The sequence below is a fragment of the Chenopodium album genome, chromosome 15 (genome assembly GCF_948465745.1).
Source record: "Chenopodium album chromosome 15, dcCheAlbu1.1, whole genome shotgun sequence".
Lineage (NCBI taxonomy): Eukaryota > Viridiplantae > Streptophyta > Magnoliopsida > Caryophyllales > Amaranthaceae > Chenopodium > Chenopodium album.
Genome location: NC_137848.1, coordinates 1,596,258 through 1,618,950, shown reverse-complemented (window position 1 = coordinate 1,618,950; position 22,693 = coordinate 1,596,258). Strand labels below are relative to the sequence as shown.

The 22,693-nt window shown below is 36.2% G+C and overlaps 2 protein-coding genes across 3 annotated transcripts; both read right to left on the bottom strand.

Moving 5' to 3' along the window:
• Positions 1-979: 979 nt before the first annotated feature.
• LOC145582654 (uncharacterized) lies at positions 980-5,779 on the bottom strand. Of its 2 annotated transcripts, XM_081639640.1 has the most exons (9): positions 5,569-5,778; positions 4,477-4,774; positions 3,417-4,377; positions 2,531-3,114; positions 2,264-2,438; positions 2,008-2,139; positions 1,777-1,914; positions 1,471-1,662; positions 980-1,379 (listed from the first exon to the last, which is right to left on the bottom strand). In XM_081639640.1, exons 1-9 carry the CDS (start codon positions 5,612-5,614, stop codon positions 1,077-1,079), a joined length of 2,829 nt encoding a protein of 942 aa, XP_081495766.1. In that variant the 5' UTR covers positions 5,615-5,778; the 3' UTR covers positions 980-1,076. The 2 variants fall into 2 exon arrangements, with proteins under 2 accessions (XP_081495766.1, XP_081495767.1); XM_081639641.1 differs by lacking the exon at positions 1,471-1,662 and having other exon boundaries at positions 5,569-5,779.
• Positions 5,780-9,968: 4,189 nt separating this feature from the next.
• On the bottom strand, positions 9,969-10,961 carry LOC145581526 (miraculin-like). The gene has a single exon (XM_081638530.1). The coding sequence runs from the start codon at positions 10,764-10,766 to the stop codon at positions 10,098-10,100; it is 669 nt and encodes a 222-aa protein (XP_081494656.1). The 5' UTR covers positions 10,767-10,961; the 3' UTR covers positions 9,969-10,097.
• Between the last annotated feature and the right edge of the window lie 11,732 nt (positions 10,962-22,693).

Sequence of the window (22,693 nt, the reverse complement as noted above, 5' to 3'; positions counted from 1 at the left end):
ACTCTTTTAAGATCTTTTTTTGAACATTTTTTTTTTCGAAATTAATATACCTTGTATTGTTAAGCTTCAGAAACAGTCTTAAAATGGTGGAAGACTTACTTGCTATTGCTGCTTAGAAAGAAAGTACAGAAGCTGCTTCTAACATTCCTGATGTGGCAGACAGCACTCAAAGCAATACTGACGTTTCTTCAGCATCGAGTACAAGCACAAGTGTACCACAAATACTTGATCCTAAAACGGCTGTAACAAAAGGAAGAAGCAAGAGAGCAAAAGGAGGACTTGAAAAAAGCAAGAGAAAAAGAAAACCAGCACTGCCACCTCCAAATTCAGAATTTGGATCAAAAACACCTAACTTACGACTCTTTTAAGATCTTTTTTTGAACATTTTTTTTTTTGAAATTAATATACCTTGTATTGTTAAACTATTTTTCTTTTGTTTTTTTACTCTATGACAAGTTTAATGAAAATGTGATTGACACTTTTATTAGCAGATATTTAATTCTTGGAAACATCAACTTATGTTAACCTTTTCATGAATTAAAGTAACCCTTTTCATGCATAAACGTTATCCTTTATATCCACTAAAAGTTACGCTTTCTGGTAATAAAAGTTACCCCTTTTGTCAATAAAAGTTACCCTTTTCACGCATAAAAGTTACCCTATCTATCCAAAAAAAGTATACCTTATCCTTTCTATCCACTAAATTAACCTTCTCTTTGTTAATAGTTACCCTTTCAAGTAATAAAAGTTACCCCTTTTGTCAATAAAAGTTACCCTTTTCATGCATAAAAGTTACCCTATCTACCCAAAAAAGTATACCTTATCAAATATAAAAAGTAACCCTTTTTATGCCACAAAGTAACCCTTTTTATGCACAAAAGTGACCCCAAAAAACATACACAAGAACCTTTCAAATTACTTAATGTATGCACATACATCAGTATTCCAAAAGAACAAAAAACTAACCACTAAGTTAATTACATCATTTAACTTGATGTATATGCACAAACATTAAGTTTTTTCATTGTTCAAAAAATGCTCCTAGACCTAATCAACCTTTGCTTCTAACAGTCATTTCACCCTTTAGAAGGAGTGTACTTGTCTGTCTTCTTTTTTGCCCTTTTTCCTTTGGGATTCTCTTCGTCTGCCTCTGCCTTTGCTTCTACTTCAGCTGCCATTATTCTTTCTTCATTATCTTTCTTCTTCTTTGCAGCAATTGCATCCTTTCTTCTCATTTCAATTTCTTGGCAATAAGCAGGATCTTTCTTCTTCTCATTGAACTTCTCTAATTCTGACAACACATCATTCCTAGATTCATTCAAATCACACAGCACCAGTGTCGTACAAATCTCACCTCGCAGAAATTTTCTCCCAATAATCTCACAACAGAAAAAAAAAATACTTATCAATATGTAATTAATAAAAGCATTAGAAAGGGAAAAACTACATACAAAATAGATGAATAATTACTGTTTTGAGTTCATTTAATTTGAACGATTCGCCAACAAAATGGAGCATGTGATACATAACAAACACCCCACAGTCCAAATTGTCAACTTTTTCTTTTCTCCATTCCAACTCAACAATTTGAAACCTATAAGAAGGTAGCTGAACACTCTTTGGATGATTTCTTTTTCCGAGAAAAACACCCATTTGATCACACTGACATAAAATATAAAAGTTTAGAATAAAATAAAACAAGAAAAAAGAAAAAAAAAATTTAAATGGAAACAATAAGTAAACAGAAACATAACAATGAAATCAACATAAACATACCAAGTGTGAAGACAATTCTTTGGTATATTCAAGAGCATCATCACGCCAGATGATATTGTCAAGATAATATACCACCTCTTTTGTATGATCAATAACAAACAAAATGTAGTGATTCTCAATAAGAACAGGAAAATATATCTGAAACAGAAAAAATTAAAACACTGATTTAGACATATTAACACAAAACAGAACTTTTTTAAAGTTTTGACAGTAATTTATCATGAAATATACCAGTTCAGCATCCATAATATCACATTCAGGATTCTCATAGCTCACCCAACCTTCCCATAAACCGTGCAAATCATTAACAGCTTGTGAAACTTCACCTTTGCCAATGTTTTCACAAACATGCAAGAATGCAAACTATTAAAAGTATGAGAACTTGTTTATATAAAAAGATAATAACTTTAGTGCACATAAAGGGTAACTTTAGTGCACATAAAGGGTAACTTTAGTGCATATAAAAAAAAAAAATCAAATTACTTACACTTTGCCTCACACCAAAGAAGAATTTTCGAGGACCAGAATCAAAACATGCCTTCTCGTTCAAATACAGACAGTAGCAATCAATGATGCACCATCTAATTCTAAGTGGAGCTACCAGGGATACCATGTCTTCTCTTGGAATTAAAAAATTCATCCCAATAGTAACAAGATTCTCACTGCAACAATAAAAAATAAGATAAGCATTAAACAAAAAAATAAAGGAAAAAAAACATATAAAATATAATTATTATAAAAAATGACATTTAACTTCCTCATCATTGAATCATCCTTCAGTAAACAATAATCAAGAATTTCCTGATGTAACTTGGGCAATTTCTTGAAAATCCGAGCATTAGACCTCAAAAACAGAGTAAGAAAAGGAACATCCACACCTACTGGCCCACAGTCGAGTGAGCAAAAAGATTTATTGCCTCTGATGATACGTCTAGAAGCATTTGCTACAGAAGGCCCAGCATCATCCTCAGACCTATTCATCAAAACACTTTTTCTTTTACCATTGACATCATCCTCAGACCTATTCAAATTCAAATCTTCTGCAGATTCATTATTAGGATCATCATTGTTATGACCTTCAGGTTCATAAAAATCACGAAACATTTCATGAATAGACTTCATCTTGTTACACTCCTCAATTAAACCATCTAAAAGCTTCAGGTAATGAGGATCAGAAAGTAACTGTTGTGTTTGAGAAAATACAACAGGATCATCAGAGGATAATGATTCAGTTCTACGAGAAGCAATCATATCACTCAAGGTTTGAAAACCCTGTGACTGAACCAACAATAATACATCCATATTTCTTTTGACCAAAAGAAATGTTTCATGAACAGCCTGCAAACATATGAACCAATAAGAAACTATACAAATGTAAAAAATAAAAATAAAAAACAAATGAAAATTCATGATATATGCATAAAGTTACCCTTTTAAATGCATAAAGTTACCCTTTATTATGCATAAAGTTACCCTTTAAAATGCATAAAGTAACCCTTATAACTGAATATTTAGGGTAACTTTAGTGCACAAAAAGGGTAACTTTAGTGCACAAAAAGGGTAACTTTAGTGCACAAAAAGGGTAACTTTAGTGCATATAAAGAGATAATAATTAAATAAAAAAAAAAAAGAGCACCTACATCAGTTGAAATTTCTTTAATTTCATCATCAGTCATCACACTTTCTGGAAGATCAAATGCAAGAATGCGGCCACTTCTACCACTTGTAGAAGCCCCTTGACCACAAGTTTGCTTAACAACAGGAGTTATAGGATCCCTAACTTCAGGCTGTGAAACAGGATATGTAAGGGTATCTAATGGTCCCTGCCCAAAATCACCAGCTTTAATCTCCAAATTGATCCGCTTCTTAATCTTCGCATCAGTCCAATGTTGAATCAAAGGAAGGGTACTACTTTCCTTTTCTCCTTGGAAATTTAATCGATGAAAATACATAATTTGCAAAGCTAGCAAACAACCACTTACATTTTGAGCATTTTCATCATTCTTATAATTCACAACAGCCTTCTTTAATTTTTTCAAAACATATGAACACCAATCAAATGTTTTGATTTCATCAACATTTTCCACAGCCTTCAGCAACTTCAATGAAACAGTCCTATTAGTAGTAGGAGCTAAGAAGCTAGACATAGCATGTAGCACAAAACATCTCTTGAATTCTTCACCACCATCATCCAAATCAACCATCCTAGACTCCACTTTTGACAAATGTAGAGGTTGCTTCTCAGTAAGACCATAATCATGTCTCCATGACTGAATGATACGTTTATCTACACTACCTTCTTCAGGATTCTTCTGAAGTTCAGGAACAGCAATCTCACTCATAGGCAAGCCAAAGACATCACATATATCATTTTTAGTAACTACAAACTCTTTACCAGCAGCAATAGTGAACATGCAGCTACCTCCATTAAAGTGTTCAACCAGCCAATGTAGCATTTGACGATTCAAAGTTTTCAATTTCAGATGTAATAAACCACCAAAACCTATTTCTTCAACAGCTTTTTGTTGATTAGGACTAAAAGTACTCATCATTAATTCCAATGTGTGTGGTCTGCACCTTGCAATCAAGGGTCTTTTTTCCCTAAATAATAATAATATAAGTAAAACAATATCAGAATCAGAATCAGAATCATGATATATATGATTAAAAAAATACAAAACAAAAAACATTTATACTTACACAACAGTATCAGAATCAGAATCAGAAACTACTTGCAATTCAGCATCTGCTTTGGCCTTCTTAGATACAATTTTAGACTTCTTAGGAGATGCTTTAACCTTCTGAGCCTCTGCTTTGGCCTTCTTAGGAACAGTTTTAGCCTTCACAGTTTTAGCCTTCACAATGTTAGACTTCCCAGTTTTAGACTCTGTTTTGTCCTTCTCAGGAGCTGTCTTGTTCTTTTTAGCAGGCTCTTTACCCATTCCTTTTCCCCTTGAAGGCGATTTATAACGATATCCACCTATTGAACCACCTATATCTAATTAATACAGAGGATAACCATAAATTACAAATTCACAAATTACTCAGGGGAAAATTTAGAATATATGCAAAAAAATCCTTTTAAATGCAAAAAGTGACCCTTTTAAAAGAATAAAGTGACCCTTTTTACTGCATAAAGTCACCCTTAAAATACAACAAGTAACCCTTTTAAATAAAAAAGTAACCCTTTAACAAGCATAAAGTGACCCTTTTAACTATATAAAGTGACCCTTTTCACTGCATAAAGTCACCCTTTAAACTACAACAAGTAACCCTTTTAAATACAAACGTGACCCTTTTGACAGAATAAAGTGACCCTTTTCACAGCATAAAGTGACCCTTTTCAAAGCATAAAATAACCTTTGGCATGCATATAAATAACATATGTATATATTACTCACACACAATGCACAATGCACATATTACTGGTACTCAAACACATATACACAAACACAATGCAGATATGCATACTTTTTTCATAATCTAACTAAAACCTAACATCAAAATTTGAAGAATAATGAATAAAACTTCTGAAAACAAACATGCAAAATTTGTTTAACATGTAACAAAACCACAACACATATATATCAAATTTTGAACCAATTATCACAATGAACAATAAAATAAAGCAAAATTAAACATAATAACTTCAAAATTGAAATTCAATTATCATAATATGCATAATAAATCAACAGAAAACAATAAAAAATAACATGCACTACTAATTCGACATATATAAGCGAAAATTCAATTGAAAATTCGAAAAAATGATGAAAAATTAAATAAACACACCTTCTTCAGCATCTACAGCCTTCTTTGTAATCTTCTTCTTCACCATTGCTGAAACTAACAGTACAAAAAACGAAAACAAAATCAAAATCAAAAAACCTAAAAATCGAAGAACCAAAACAATTTAAACTAACAAAAATCTCAAAAAAATAAGTAAACTAACCACAATTAAGCGATAAACAACTTCACAAGTGAAAGAAAAGTGAGAAAAAGCTCGAAAAAGCTCGAAAAGCAACAATGGAGGAGAGAGAAATCGCAGTTAACTGGTTTTTAGAGAGAGAAAAACGAGGAGAGAGAAAGCGTAAATGAGTGAATGAGAGAGAAAGTTCTTTTTCTTTAATTTTGGAAATCACGTGCCAGGACAGTTTTTTTGTCCATTAAATCCGCCATTCAATATCATTATTGAACACCCGCTTTTTTAAAAAATTTGTGTAAATTTAATTACTAGCTAGAGACATGGTGTTTGAATAGTTGTCTTTAATTTGGACTACCCCCAAATCCACAATAAAAAGCTAAAAGTTTATGAGGCCAAAAGGTTTTCAGCCACTAATTACAATTACTTTTTATCAATTTTGCTACATATGAATGGTAAGGAAATTAAAAAAAAATAATAATACAACAAAAATAGAAAATTACATTCAAATATCTCATCATTAAGCTAACCTGAATTAATGTTGTCAAGAGAATTAGCTAACCCACATACTACATCAAATGAAAATTTTAAATAAGAAAACGAAAATGAAAAACTAATAAAAATATTTATGAAAATATTATATATTGTGCCTTGAAATCAATTAAAAACATAAATGATAAAGGGCTTATTTCAAATGCCCATATCTCCACATATTAGAAATCATTTTTAAGTTTAAGGTGAAAGCAAGTTTTGTTTAGGCTTTTCTTTATTATCATGGATGAATACTAGCTTTCTGAATTCCATGTTCATTATATCTTTTATTAGTTATTGTTATAACTATACTAATGTATTAAAAACACCCTAAGAATATCTATGTGCCACGTAGACCTCTCTTCATTATGTCACATCACCCACTCAACTTTTCATTATTCCATGTAACTCTTCCTTCCATTTGTTTCTCTTCGCATAATGTCGCGCTTATAATAAAAATAATTATTGTGTGGCCCAGGTTATGCACCGATTTGCTTGTTTAATTTGATAATCGTGTTCGACTATTTTTTCTTGGGTTTTAGTAATCATCTTGAAAATTCATAATTGTATGAAAACCATATTCAATATTTTGTATGTTATGATCTAAAGATAATCAACAAAAAAAATGAAAAACAAAATTATTATTTTTCATTAAATCGAAAAAACATGTAAAGTTTTCCAAAATTCAAAAATAAAGTTATTAAATTGTGTTATGATAATTACTTAATCTTATATATAATTTAAGAGACATTTAACGAGAAAGCTCCAAAACCCCAATACTCAACTCTCAAGCATTTAGTTTTTTTTTTTTTTTTTTTTTTTTTTTTTTTTTTTTTTAAGAAAAAAATAACTATCCATCCCACTACTTTAGTTTTATTTATTTATTTTTATCATTTTTTTAAAAAAATCAATAACTACCCATCCACTATTTCCTTTTTGTTTTTTTTTTCAAGGAAATACTACTAACATTTCACTTTGTGTTATTTTTTTTTAATGGTATGTAGTATAATATATGACATGCATTAGCATGAGCATACAATTACTTTATCAACAATTCACTATAGCACTCAAAATCCCCAACATTTCACTTTTTTGTAAACACTACGTACTAACATTTCACTTTGTTTTACAAGTATTTTTTGGTACATAGTATAATATATGTCATGCATTAGCAAGAGTATATAGTTCATTTATCAACAATTCACTATTGTACTCTAAATCCCCAACCCTTCAATTATATGCATTTTTTTAGGGAATACCCTCTAAACAATTTCCACTTCTCTAATCATCAAATAAATAAAAATAAAAAATAAAAAAAAAATGTACAACACGTTTTTGCGCAACTGGCCTCACCGAATAACTATTTGCAACAGATTAAAGTATATAACTCGTAGAGCAAGACACTAACCCATATGACACTAACCGAGTAACCCCTATAACACTAAACGGGTAACCTGTATAACTTTGACAAAGTAAACCCCATAATAGCTATCTACATTGCGTGGCCACTGACATAAAAGAGTAAGACCATGTTTTTTGAGCTTCTAAGCAAAGCAGGGAATATCATATGTAGAGCAGGTGTCGGCACGACAGAACAAGTGTCAGCACATTATTAATACGATTATTAATACTCACTAGAGCAAAGCTAAGCAAGGTTCAACAGAGTCGACTAGTCCAAAATCGACCATTGCAGCCCAAGTATAAGTTATAACATCAAAATCAACTTTCCATATTTTAAATATATTTTTTCTTATATATCCCGTACATTTTGCACGGGTACACTCTAGTGGAAACAAATTAGACAATTAAACACTATCATTTTATCCAAATTAATTACTATAATTTTATCGGCTAAAAAAGCACAGTAGTAGATTAAAAAAATTCAAAGATAAAGGTCGTGTTTGGGGAAAAGCTAAAAGTTGAAAGCTGAAGCTACTTGTATTAGCTGATTTTAACTAGCTAATTGTATTAACTGATTTGACTAACTTATTTTATTACTTATTGTAGAAAAATATTTGGTAAATAGCTGATTATTTAAAGCTGATTGATTATGTAAAATGACCAATAAGCATAATTGTGGGGTAAGTAGTTCAAATAGGATTTTTAATTAAATGAAGGTATAAGTGACATTTCACTATAAGAATTGAATAAGCTAATTAAAAAAGCTCCTAAAAAGAGCTTTTTGAAAAAGAGCTTATTTAGTAAAATAAGTTCTTTAAATAAGCTTCTCACCAAACAGGTGCATAGATTAAGAATTATATATTAAGAATTATATATAAAGAAGGTGCATAGCTAATTAAAGGTGTGCACAATTATTTCTCACCAAATAATTGTGCACACCTTGTTTGTAAATTCTGAATATCCCACTATCCAGGTGCATAGATTAAGAATTATATATAAAGAAGTTTTCTGATCATAATTATCCCGCCAAGTGAACATTTCACATAGGAAAGTGGAGCTTAAAATGTGTTTTGATTATGTGGTAATTTATTGCTCGAAGTGTCAAATTTAGTCCATAAACTATTTTCTGTCACTACTTTTGCCAACTCAGCATAGAATATTAATAATTTAATTAATGCCGACGGAAAACAGATGACACATACCAAAGTAAGATCCCTAAACTCTTGCTGATTATGATTAGTTTCTAAACTATTTGGTCAGAAAACACCTACATTGGCTGTTGAAGGATCAAAAGTGGCGTTTAAGAGTTAAGGGACCAAAAGTGCACAAGTAAAATAATTTAGAGACTTTAATTGTACTTAACATATTTTTTTTTCCGTTAAAATTATAAAAGGGAAAAAAAATTCACTCCGTACAGTTTGTGTCAATTGTTCAAAATAAAAAAATAAAAAAAGTTACATTATAATTTTTTCCACGCCGTTTAGGATCATTTAGTAATAATCTTTGAAAAAACATTTACTCGTACCATAATTGTCACCGATTATATTTTGGATTAAATAACAAATAACATTTGCTTGGGACATGGACCACATTGTCCACATAGTGGTTTAACTGGTGGTCTTCAGAATTTAGAACTTCTAACTACCAAATACAAGTTCAAAATTTATGAGGCCAAAAGATTTTCACATAAGATATTTTCCTGTTAGTACCTTAAGAGCAAGATTAGACCTAACTCTTAACATTCTAGATGACATCATCATTTTCTAATTTTAGACAAGACTTTATTATTTTAAACCATTTATGAAATTTGGTCTTAATAAAATCTGAAGTGGAGTCTTGAAAATTCAAGACTCAACTTCAGACTCAATTTAGCACTCAATCAAATTTTTTTTTTATTTTTAAAAATCTTTAATAATTTAATTTATATGTAAAAAATGGGTCTGAGCGATTGAAGAGATAAATTTTATCGAGTCTTACATAATTATAAATTAGAAAAATAATTAAACTTAATCTAAAAAACTGATGTGACAATGAATTAAAGTCTTAACATGAGACTCCGCTAATGTTGCTCTTATCTAAACAAAAAGTAATACACAAAACTTTTTAATGGTTACACAAAACTTGCAATCATTTTAACTTTTAATCATATCATAGCTGTTGAATTTTTAAAAGTTAATCTCATTTATTGATTTTTAAAATCATTTGTAATTTTTGTATGGCTTAGATCAAACGTGTTTGTTTGGTCTATGCCATAATAATAAGCCTGTAAGGTAACCTTCTCCGATCCACTTCTGCAAATTAAGAGACGTTGATGATTACGTGCTCAAATGAAGAGAAATTTCCAAGATAAATTCTTGTTATTAATAAGACATCATACATTATTTTTCATCATACAACCTTCTTATAATTTATATCATTGATTACATTCGTAGCAATGTAGTTTGGAGCAAGGAAGACAACGCCACACTTAAGCTTTAATGAAACTTAGAACATGGAAGAAATTTGGATTTCTTGAAACTAGACCTAACCACAACATCCTGTTGTCATCTGTGGCGTCAGTAGCATCAATAGCGCCGCATACGATATCTTTCTTAGCTTCAAACACATCGATCGTACTACTAGACGGACAATATTCCAGTTGGTAAAAGCCCAAACTAGCAATACTTTTCTCTATCTTGAACCAATTAGCTGCGGTCTGAGGGCTCGGGTTTCCTATACCACCTCCGGCAGACAAGTGGAGACTACCGGAGTTGGCGTCGGGGGTAAGTTGCCATGCCCCTTGCGAGCAGACGCTGGATGAGGTGTTGAAGATTATGTTAAGGTCTGAGGAAAGGTGGATGTGTTTTTGTGATGGGTCTGATGGTAGGAATGTTATTGGGGCTTGACCGTACCAGCCTACGGATAATTGGGCTACGTATTGAGGGCATTCAGGTTGGTTTGGTTTGGATGCCGCGACTATGCCACCCCCAATACCGAGTTGTGAAAGTACCGTGCGGACATAGTAGGACGAGCCTACTTCGAGTGGGTTCCCTTCGACATCTAGGACGAGGTCCTTGGCGGCTGTCTTTGCAGCTCCGATGGAAAGGAAAGAGATGAGGAAGATTGTTGCTGAAAATTGGATGATAAGATTAGCCATTTGTGCGTTTTTATTTTTTTAAGTATGATGAGAAAAGTTAGAGGCAAGGAACAAAGGATTGTAAAACAGGGGAAGAGTTTTTTTTATAGAAGTGGCTAAAAGCCAGGGAATTTTTCTGTAAGTGCCTCTTAGTTTTGAGCTCAACTTTTGACAGACTCATACACTTAATATTCATCAATAAATTTAAACATAAAACCAAGTGGGAGTTTTGGACATGTGATCGTGTTGAGATAATATTTTGGAAGATAATATTTTAGGAAATATTGAATTGAGTTAATTTGACAGATCGAGAGGACATAAGGATAAATTCCGAAGTATAATTTAAAAGGAAAATGAGACTATATTAGATTGAATGGAATTAAATTAAACTGAACTAAACTAAATTAATGAGAATTAAATGGGAATCAAGTAAATAGTTCCAAAAGAAAAAGGTCTTAGAAAATTTTTATTAGATGTAGAAATATGGTTTAATGAAGTTTATTTGGTTCCTGTCTCAAGCAAAATATTATCTAACTAATAATTGTTCTAATTTTGTCTTTTTTCAAGCATAAAGCTATTGTTAGATGACCAAATTTCTAATTTCAAAATATGCAAACAAAAACATGAAATGATTATTTTTGGTTCTATATATGTGCGAAGAAGATTACTAATTATGATTTATGGCATATTAGGGATTTCATTTAAGCTATTGGATAATTGAATTTAAAGTCTTAAAATTGTCTTTTGAATCACCAAAATTGATTAATGATTAACTATTTGTTTTTCCTATTCAGAATATAAAAACTATTTAATACAACGTATTCCAAATTAATTTTAATATATATGGAGTAGAAACATATGAAGTATATAATTATATAATGGTTTGTTTAATTCATTCAATTTGTCTCAATAAGTACTTAAAAATTACCATGCAAATAGATGTAATAAAATACTATGCAAATATGCATAGAGCATAAAGATCATCAATAATAATTTTCCTCAAAGAGCTAGCCATCTGCGCGCATCGCACGCATACAAATCCCTAATTATATATAAATTAAGGAGTAAGTACAAATGTAATCAAACGATGGTTTAATACTTGTATTTAGAATTCATATCTCATTGGAAATAATTGTAAATGTTGAATTACTTTTTTTTTTTTTTTTTTTTTTTGAACATTTACATAATTGTAAATGTTGAATTACTTTTATTCAATGAAATCAACCTTTCCGTATTACTCTTATGTTCGGCCTACTCTACAAACAATTAATTACTCTGTACAATTGATATATAAAAATACATTGTCGATTGGGTCCATTTTTGAACCACCCTCATTCCTATAGATTCCTTGGAAAAATCGATTCGTAATTTTGACACGTTATTAATATGAAAATAAATTAAATGGGAGTACGTATTTTGTTTTTATAGAAGAATAATTGAATTCTCTTGGACATACACATAATAGAACAAAGTCTATCGAACCCGACAAAAGAGAAATGACATCCTATCATCCTTGTATGAAGTATAATGTTTTAGCTAGGGGGCCATTCTCTGATGATCTGGATCGATTTGATTTTGTATAATGTGTTTGATTGTAGTTATAACAACACGTTTATTTTATTGTTATAGTTAGATTTTATACAATTGTAGTCAATGAAATAAGAATGGAGGCCAGGTGTTTGGTAAAGAGTTATTGGAGCAAAAAAATTAGCTTATTTGGCCAATATTAGTTGACTAATTAACCACTATAATAAGCTAATTATTGAAGTGTTTGGTGATTAGCCGATTTCACCAAATAAGCTCATTTTTAATAAGCTGCTCAGAGAAACTTTTTCATTAGCTTATTCAATTATTTTCAGGTGAAATGACAAATTAACTTTAAATTAGTCTAAAACCCTGCCACAACAGAACATGGCAATGTTCGTAATAGCTATTTTGCATACTCAGATAACTTTATGAAATTAGTTATTTACCGAACACTTTTATACAATCAATTAATAAATATAGCTAAAATGATCAACTTTGTCTTATTGCAACTAAATAATAAGCTCTCTACTCTATTTACTATCAGTTTACGTTTGATGATTCATTCATATTGAGAATCATGATAATATGCAAAATAAAAGTTTAAAAATGTACTACAAAATTACTTGTCCCAATCAATATTCTCTATTGCTAGAGTACATAAATCAATTTTTAATCTACTTTTGGTTAAACCATAAGTTGATGGTTGGGCCAGGGATCGATTTACGTACTAGTCTAACGTACTTTATCAAACAAAGTACATGCATAATCTAATCATGAGCATTAATTAACCATTAAGTTATGTTTTTGAATAACTTAATTCTTTAAAATGGTATTAAGAGCCAACGTAATTTAACAAACCTTTTAGTTGAGGACATTTGACACCTACCATAAATACTGTTTCGGGTGTTTTTATGTCCCTTGGGAGAGTTACGACTCGAAGACTGGATCCGACAAGGGCGCCTGTACCTACAAAAAAAACGGAGCTCCGAATGGTAGGTCCGCCTCCGAAGATTAAGTTAGTACGGATTCGGAGAAAAACGTGCGGAAAGTAGGTATCTTCTCGGATTCCGAGATCAGGTGTTCTCTGTTTTCGAGGGCAATAAATGTCCTAATGATTAAGACGTAAAGTTCCAGATGTCTCAATTATTGGGGGAATCTCCTTATTTATAGGGTCTTAGAAAAACGTGCCCTATCCTAGGGTTTGATGACCTAGGAATTAGGGTAGCGCCGTTTTGCGGCTCACCTCGGGATTTGGACCTTGAAGGCCGCCATTCCCAGAGGGCATATCTGAGCGACACGTGTCGTCATATGGGGAGTCCATTTGGACACCTAAGAGAACGACACGTGTCACCCTCTCATTGGTCCACTTGGAGGGGTAAAAATACCCAAATCATTTGCCCCTCACAGGGGTGATGTGGCTTACCATGTGACGCCTGTGACAGGTGTTGGCCTTTTATTGGCCGAATTATTACTTTTTACTGTTGGGGAGAATCTAGGGTTTCACCCTAGGTTTTCACCCCTTCTATAAATAGGGGTTGACTTCCCTTTGATTCACGCTTGTGTGAATCTTGAGAGAATCTTGAATCTTTGACTTTCAAAGACTTGACTTCTTCTTGACAGCATCCGACACTCGGCCGTTTGTCCGCCTCTTTTAGCAGACTTTCAGACCAAGTGCCTCTAGTACCTTCTTATAAGGTAATTGCCTGATCCTTTCTTTATTTTATTTTTGCATTTTTCTTTTTTAAAAATGGTTTCCCAAACGCACTCGGCACGACCTAGGTTAGTGATCAGCCGGTCACTAGGGACGGCTGAATCTAGAACTAGGAGTGCCGAATGCTCGTTCGAGGACTCCCCTTTGAGAACTTCTCCAAATCCGACAGTGTCTGTGCCCCTGCACGATACCATGGCAAGAACAAAGCAGACCAGTCGGACGTATAGGACGGATGGTTCCTGGTGCTATTCGGAGAGTTCGATAGTCTATTCTGAAGGCTCCATTAGGGCGCCTGTCTCTGAGGTTCGCCAGGACCCTCCAAGCACTGTTAGTACCCTAAGCTCCTCAATTCTGGAGGAGTCGGATGATAATCAATCCCTCGGGCCGAGTGATTCGGTGCCGGATGTAGAAATAGGGGAGGACACTGCCGGCCCTATTCAGCAGGCCCCCAACTCCGAGGAAGACTCTGATGATGAATCTGGGTCATCATCTTCTGACAGCGCCTCCATAGACTCGGAGGCGCGGTCCAAATTAGAGGACGCCCGAGAGTACCTTTCTGTGGACATGGGTGAGGGTTGGGCGGAGCCGTCTGCTTCGCGGTGATTGGAACGTGCCCCTTATTTCTTGCACGTCGCTAAGAGCAGGCGGGAGAAAATGACAGCCGACTTCGGAAAATTTATCTCCACCTATGTCATGGGACATGGGTTTGTGTTGTTTGTGCCGGATAGTGAGGACACGGTCACCTGCCCAGAGAAAGTCAGCTACGGTGACCAGTGTTTCGGCTGTTATGAGGCGACCATTCAAGCTGGTCTGCGCTTCCCTATCCATCCGGCAGTGGAGAGGATTTTGGATGGATACCAACTAGGTATCTGGCAACTAGCTCCCAACTCCTGGGTAAATATTTTGGGCTACGTTGCCGCCTGCAAGATGCTGGAGGTGGAGCCCAACTTCGAGGCATTCGCTCATATGCATTATTTGAGCAAGACTCCACATGCAAGCGAGGCCAGCTGGTTTACCCTCACCAGCTACAAAGGTTTTATGATGACGCTGGGGAAGGAGAACAAGTGGAAAAACTGGAGGTCTAAGATTTATATAGTCTCTTCCCCAAACTTCCAGAGAAACAGGCGGTACAACTGCTGGAACAAGGAGCCGCCCCTCCTTGCTAGAAAGAAAGCCCTGTCGTCTGTCCCAAGGCAGGCGCAAGAGGAGATATTAGATCGGGGCCTTTTCTCTGTGGCCGCCCGAACCAATGCAGAGACGGGGGTAAAGGAGGTCACCCCCTAGAGCTACATTCCCCGCTTCGAGTGGCTCTCGGACGGGACATATCTGGTCGCTTATGGCCTTAGCTTTGAGAAGCCGAGAGGTAGTAGCCTGCTTGGATTTACTTAGCTGCTCATAATGATTATTATTTTTGTCTGAATTTCTAACTCTATTGTTGTATTGTGTAGACATAGCAATGTCAAATCTTCCATCCCACAAAAAGCCGGCTGCACATGCGGCAGCCTTCTACCGTTCGAAAGTTCTGGGCAAACGGATGAACGAGGAGCAGTCTCCAGGCGAAACTCCCAAGGTAAAAAAAATTCCTTCTTTTATACATGAGTCAAGATTTTTTGAAGTCACTACTAACATGTGAACTCTTTGCAGGATGGCTCGTCCAAGCCTTCTCCTTCTCAACAGCCGGACCCTAAGCTGAAAGCACATCACCTAAAACCTAAAGAAGGGGACCTATGCCTCCACCCCTGTCAAGACCTCAATGAAGCCGGATACTCCTTAGGGAGTATCGAAGAGTGGCAAGCCACTTAATACAACTCTCGGCTCAGCAGTAGGCGGCAGCAAAGCCGCCACAGGGGAGGAGGAAGGTGATATCATTCGACCATACTCCACTTATTTGATCAGATAACACTGACCACAAAGGGAACTGTTTCTTCATAATTTTAACTTAGCTTATTTTGCTTGTTTTGACAGAGATTCCGGAGAGGCCAATTGTCCTACAGATTGACAAGCGAATGCTTAAGGCGCTTGACCTTGATGACAAGGCGTCGTCCTGAACGCCATATTGGCGCTTCTCTGCGAGGTAAAACTTGTAACTTTTTATTTGAATAACGGTTTGGCCGATTGTTACTGATTTCTTCTTCCGTTTTAGGCAGCTAATGCTCGGGTCGCCTCCTCCTTAGACAAAGCTCAATTTGATATTGCCCAAAATGAGATTCTGACTCTTGATATGATGTATTCCCAAGCGTCGGCCAACCTGCAGGTTCAGCAAAATTTAGATGCAGCGAGGGGGCGGATCACTGAGCTCCAAAATGAGGTTCAAAGCATCAAGGAAAAGCCGGAGCCCCTCAAGGACGCGCATGACAAAGTTGGCCGCCTTGAGGGTCAGATTACCAAACTCAAGGGTCGGTTGCAAAATCAGGAAACTCAGCTCAAGGCCAAGTATAGGTCCTTGGCTGAGGAGGAGAAAACGGCCCTGGTCAAACAAATGATTGAGGATAATGAGGCCATCATGCGAATGGCCTAGGCATCATTGCAGCCGTCCGCCGATTGTCAGATTTGGAAAACCAAGTTTGATGCGGCGAATGATGAGTTTAATAACCGACTCATGTGGGAAGCAGAGGAGGCGGCTGCCGGGGACAATGAGGAGTCCGACTCCTCGGATGATTCGTCCTCAGGGGACGACGAGGATCAGGAGGAGGGAGAGAAGAACGAGGAGCAGTCGTCGGAGGATGAGGCGGCTGCCAATGCTGAAAACCTCCCCTGATCTTTTAAGCTTATTGGTATCATTTCTGCGGCCGAATGGCCAAGTATTTTGCTTTTTCGGCCTGCGTGCCGAGTAACTGTGTATCTTTACCGACCGAGGGGTCGAGTAAATTTGACAATTTTTGGCTCTGCCAGCTGACATTCACAGTCGTCAATTTTGACGGCTGTTTATTTATTTTGATTAAACATCCGGTCGTTTTGACCGATTTTGTTTATATTGGTGTTATGCTTTAAAATTTTTTAAAGTTTTCAATTTTTATGCATAGATTGATTTTTTGGCTAAGTATTATTTTAACATGTATACTATGCGAATGTCCTTGCCCCTGGTCGGATGTCGGTTGGTTTCAAAAAATGGATTGATTGACTTAGAAATTATTGATACTTTTAGGAGTATGCATGGTTTCTAAGTCAATCAATCACTATGGTGATTGCCCCAAACAAAGCGACAGACGGCCATGTAGAGCAGACGGTTTAATAGCTTAAGTGCATCCGGCCAAAGGCCTCTTGAGATCTAGTTAAGCCGCTAAGTTTTTGGACTTAGCTTATAATTTGAAAAAATGATCATTCGCCTGGCTTGCCCCAAAAGAAGAACAGGCGGTAGAATAGCCTCTAAAATGAAATAGTAGCCACTTTCCGCCTGTACTAGAACAGTCCGAAAAGCTCAACGCTTTTTAGATTTCAAGTCAGATTAGATCAAACGACTGTGAGCGTTTCCTTAACGCATACGGTAGCGTTGCCTTCGACGAATTCACCCGAATGGACGTCGCCGGTTGTCTGACTCATGTTGGAGCAGACAGTCGTACTCATGTTGGAGCAGACGGTTGTTTGAATAGATTGTATCTGGCCATTGGCCTCTTTTTTGAAGAGTAGATAGCCGCTAAGTCTTTGGGACTTAACTTGTTAAAGGTGAATAATAATAGGGGCGACTACTTTTGTGCAGTCGTCACTTTTTAGCAAGGTTTGGGGCGTCTGCTGTTGGGGCAGACGATCCCTTTATAAGATAATTAAACAAAGTTATTAAGCAAATAAGGCCACCTGCATATTGTGCAGGCGGTACCTTATAGAGTTTGAACATTTTCCGTCTGCACATTGTGCAGTCGATGTTCAACTATGTCAAGAAGCTTGAGCTTGGTCCGTCTGCACATTGTACAGACGGCGCTGTAATAAAATATTTGAGCTTGGTCCGTCTGCGCATTGTGCAGGTGACGCTCTAATAAAAACTCTAAGCTTGGTCAGTCTGCACATTGTGCAGGCGGCGCTCTAATAACATGTTAAAAGACAAGTTTGGAAATGAAGGCAGATTTTCATTAACAAGTGAAAAATTACAAAATTTCAGTAGTAGTACTTTTTTAATTTATCTACATTCCATGTTCTGGGTAGCTGCCTGCCATCTGGTGTCTCCAGACGGTAGGTGCCGCCTCTTACTTTTTCATAGATTCGGTAGGGACCTTTCCAATTTGGGGTTAGCTTCCCTTGCTCATTCGCCCTACCTATTGCCTCTATTTTCCGTAACACAAAGTCCCCAACCTTCAGGGGGCGCTTTTGTACTCTCTTGTTATAGGCCCGAGTCATTCTCAAGCGGTAGATCTCATGGCATAAGGCGGCATTGCCCCAGCGCTCTGGGAGTGAATCCAATGTCAGCCGCATGACCTCCCAGTTTTCCTCTTTATCATACAACATGATTCGAAGAGCCCACTCATAGTGTTCGATGGGCAAGACGGCCTCTGCACCGTACACCATGAGAAATGGGGTATCTCCATTCGCTCTTTTTGCTGTTGTTCTGATGGGCCATAGGACGTGTAGTAACTCATCCGCCCATAGGCTGCCAGCTCTTTCAATCTTCTTTTTTATGCCGTCTGAGATTAACTTGTTAAAGGCCGTTTGCTTAGGGTCGGCCGACTGATGCATAGTAACTTGAGATCCCTTGATCTCCTAACCTAGCTTTGAGTTGAGGCGTCTCAAACTGAGGACCATTGTAAAAAACCATAGACATAGGCACCCCGAACTGGGTGATGATATTCTTCCAGATGAAGGAGATGACGTCCTTTGTCTTGATGTTTTTGACCGCCTCTTCCTCTACTTATTTGGTAAAGTAATCCACAACCACTAAGATGTAGCGCTTGCCGCATGGAGCAGCTGTATAAGGCCCCAAAATGTCCATGCCCCATTTAGCAAATGGTACTGGGTTGTGGATTGTCGTTAGATCGGTGGTCGGACGATGGATTATCTTGCCAAATTTTTGACACTTATCGCATTATTTAACCATCTCCATGGCGTCTGATTCAAGGGTGGGCCAAAAGTAGTGCCGCCTGGATTTGACGGCCAAGGATCTGCCGCCTATGTGAGAGGCGCAGTATCTCGCATGCAATTCTTCGAGAACTTCTTTCCCCTTTTCTGGGGTAACACACTTCAATAGAGACTTCAAGAAACTTGCTTTGAAAAGCTCTCCTTGCCTCATCTCGAAGTTTGCAGCTCGCTTCTTCAGCACGGTCGCTTAATGGGATGAATCAGGGAGCGTGCCGTCTTCCAGATATGCCCGGATGCCATCCATCCAGGTAGAGCTTCGGTCAAGTACTCCAATGGGCTCTTCATCAAATATACTCCTTTTTTCCCATGACTTCCCAGAAAACTTACCGAGGCGTATCACAGGAGGTGGAGGATGCCAATTTTGACAGAGCATCCACCTGGTTGTTTTCAGACCTGGGCACTTGACTTAGATGAAATTCTTCAAGTGTTCCAGCTTCAGCTTTAACCGCCTCCAAATATTTGATCATGGCGGGATGGGTGGCTTCATAGTCACCATGGTATTGGCTTACGACTAACTGGGAGTCAGAGCAGGCGTCAATCTTTGTTGCCCCTACCACCTTGCACATGCAGATGTCGGCTAGCAGGGCTTCATATTCGGCCTCGTTATTTGAGGCCTGGAACTTGAACCGTAGTGCATACTCATACTTGTCCCCCTCAGGAGACTAACAAATTGCGCCTGCACCACAACCGTTCATAGTGGAGCTCCCGTCCACATAAACTTTCCAAACCTGATCCATATAAACCGGCTCAGACGGCCTTGTCATTTCGACAATAAAGTCGGCAAATGCCTGCCCTTTTATTGCCTTCCTTGGTTCGAAAGTGATTTTCAGTCCCTGCAACTCAATAGCCCATTTGAGCATTCGGCCCGAGGATTTCAAGGTCGTCATTGGCCGCTTGATCGGTTGGTCAGTGTAGACCACAACCGAATGTGCCAAGAAGTAGGGCTTTAACTTCTTGACAGCCATGTAAGAGCAAGACCGAAATTTTCGACTATGAGGTACCGAAGCTCTACGTTCCTGAGAACGTGGCTAATGAAGTAGACCGGGAGTCGGATGCCGTCTCTTTCAGCTAAGAGAACGTCACTGAGGGCATGATCTGAGACAACCAGATACATATAGAGCGTCTCTTTGGGTAGAGGGCTAACCAGCCTTGGCAAAGAGTGCAGATGTGCTTTCAATTTTTGAAAGGCCGCCTCAGCATCATCCCCCCATTCAAATCTAGTCTTCTTCCTGATCGCCTGAAGAAGTAGAGGAACTTGTCGCCTGATCGACTGAGGAATCTTCCCAGGGCCACCAGGCAACCTGTTAGCTTTTGTACTTCCTTAACAGTGCGGGGCGACTGCATGTCGATGACCGCTTGTATTTTCTCAGGGTTGGCCTCTATCCCCCTTTAGTCAATTAGGAATCCGAGAAACTTCCCAAACTCAACACCAAAGACACACTTCATGGGGTTAAGCATGACCTTGTGCCGTCTGAGGGTGACTATCATGTCATCAATATACGCCTCTACATTCCTCCTAATTTAATTAATGAAGATTGTATTAATCATTCGTTGGAAAGTAGCAGGCACATTCTTCAAGCCAAACGGCATCACTGTAACACCCCCGATTTACTAGCTAATAATAAACAATAAATAAAGGAAAATAAACAACCTTTAAATAAAATTTGCGGAAGCATACACCTAAATCGGAGGTATTACCGCCACACTCGACAATCTGTCAAGTGCTAAGGCTTACAAAATCCCAATAGTTACAACCCAATAATCTAGGTGAGCTATTTGTACAACTTTACAAACTTGTTATAACAAACTAATCGAAACACTTGAGCTCCTTTAGCTACGATCACTTGATCAACCTGCTAAATAATCTTGTCTGCTCACCATTAAGGACAAATTCCAAAATAGATCGTCGCAGGGCCACCATAAGAAAAAGACATGGCCGCAAACACAAGTAGCACAACAAAATAACACACACACGTCAGCAAAAAGCTGAGTAATCACCAATTCACCACATATCAGTAGAGTATAATTGAATAATTAATATTACTAGCTCAATTAAACAATGTAGTTCGAAACTACATTACACATTGTACTCTGAAAAAAAAATAACTTTTATCAACTCAACCTCGAATAATAATTACTCAATCAACTCATATAACCCATAAGTGTGCCATGCTCATTGTTCTATACCTAGCCTTGGACATGGGTAATTTGAATAACAAGCCAACAAGTATAAAAACTTGAATACTCCCAATAATTAGAAAACACCTTGAACCAGACCACATACGGGCCAATTCCCACTGTAGGGGACCATAGAAAAATATAAATAATATAAAGATTGTACCTCATTCTTAACTCATGATCATTATCTCCTTACCAACATGCCAAGGACTAGGTCAATAACGCCGAGCCTCAAACCAAGAACAAAATAATAATTTCTCAACCTTTAATTTTGATCTCATACTTGATCAAATAATCTTTCACATGATAATAAATAATATCTCAATATTGGCACAAGTTCCCAATTCATAAAATATCTCAACTCTTATATGGCTAATACTAGTACCCAAAATTAATTAATTTTCAACCCAAAATAATACTCTGCATTAATAACCCTAAAACCTCAATAAAACAATACTCCCTATAGCAACAACATTAAAACCCTAGAAATATAACACAATCAATCAATACGACATTTAAATCATACAATACCACACACTAACCACATACATATAAATCATGATCATATATATATAATTCACAAATAATAAAATTTACATATAACAATATGAAGTACAATCAATACTAACAATTTATAATCAAGAATGCGTATATGTTGTTTAATGAGGTGAGTTACGAGGGCGTAACTCTTGTTCTTTAAGGGGGGTAGAATGCGTATAATTTCGCGTTTTTTTTTTACCCTATTTTATGCTATTTTATGGTGTTTTCATGCTTTTCATAGCAATTTTATTTGTTTATGCATCTAGAGAAGTGCGTAAATTGGGATGGTGATAAAGTATTAGTGTCGATATTATGACACAATTGGAATTCCAGCAACATAATTTTGAAATTTTTGAAATGGCTTTATGCAAAAGCTTTGCAATTTAAGGGATTTTGTGCTAAGTTTCGGGACGAAACTTCTTTTAAGAGGGGTAGATTGTAATCCCCCGTATTTTTAAATATATTATTAATGAAATTATATTTTATTCATAATATTTATTTGTATTTTTTTTCGGATTTAATTTCAAAAGTTTCAAATTATTTTTGGGTTTGATGAACGATTTTATTACAAAGAACTTTTTATGAACCTTTCTTCACTAATTTATATCCAGCAAACAAACCAAACCCACTTTCTTTTCTTAATTGGCCCATTAATTTTATGAGGCCCAATCTTAAAACTAACCCTACACCACTCTCTCTCCTATAAATACCCCATACATCCCCAAAATTTCCCACACAAAAAGGTTAGTCTTATTTTCATCCTCCTTTGTTTCATTATTTTGCTTAATGTTATTTTAATTGTTTTGGATTTTTAATATTGGTTTGGTTTTAAATAAGGGCCTTATATGGTTCCAATTTGTAAGCTTTGACTTATTCGTTTTCTAAATTGTGTTATTTTAAATACTTAAGTTTGATTTTTCCGCTGCGA

Coding starts and splice junctions, on each gene's coding strand:
- LOC145582654 (XM_081639640.1), bottom strand. CDS start 5,614: ATGGTGAAGAAGAAGATTACAAAGAAGGCTGTAGATGCTGAAGAAG. Junction 2,439..2,530: donor GATGATTCAATGATGAGGAA/GTTAAATGTCAT, acceptor TTATTGTTGCAG/TGAGAATCTTGTTACTATTG. Junction 1,915..2,007: donor ATATTATGGATGCTGAACTG/GTATATTTCATG, acceptor TTTCTGTTTCAG/ATATATTTTCCTGTTCTTAT.
- LOC145581526 (XM_081638530.1), bottom strand. CDS start 10,766: ATGGCTAATCTTATCATCCAATTTTCAGCAACAATCTTCCTCATCTCT.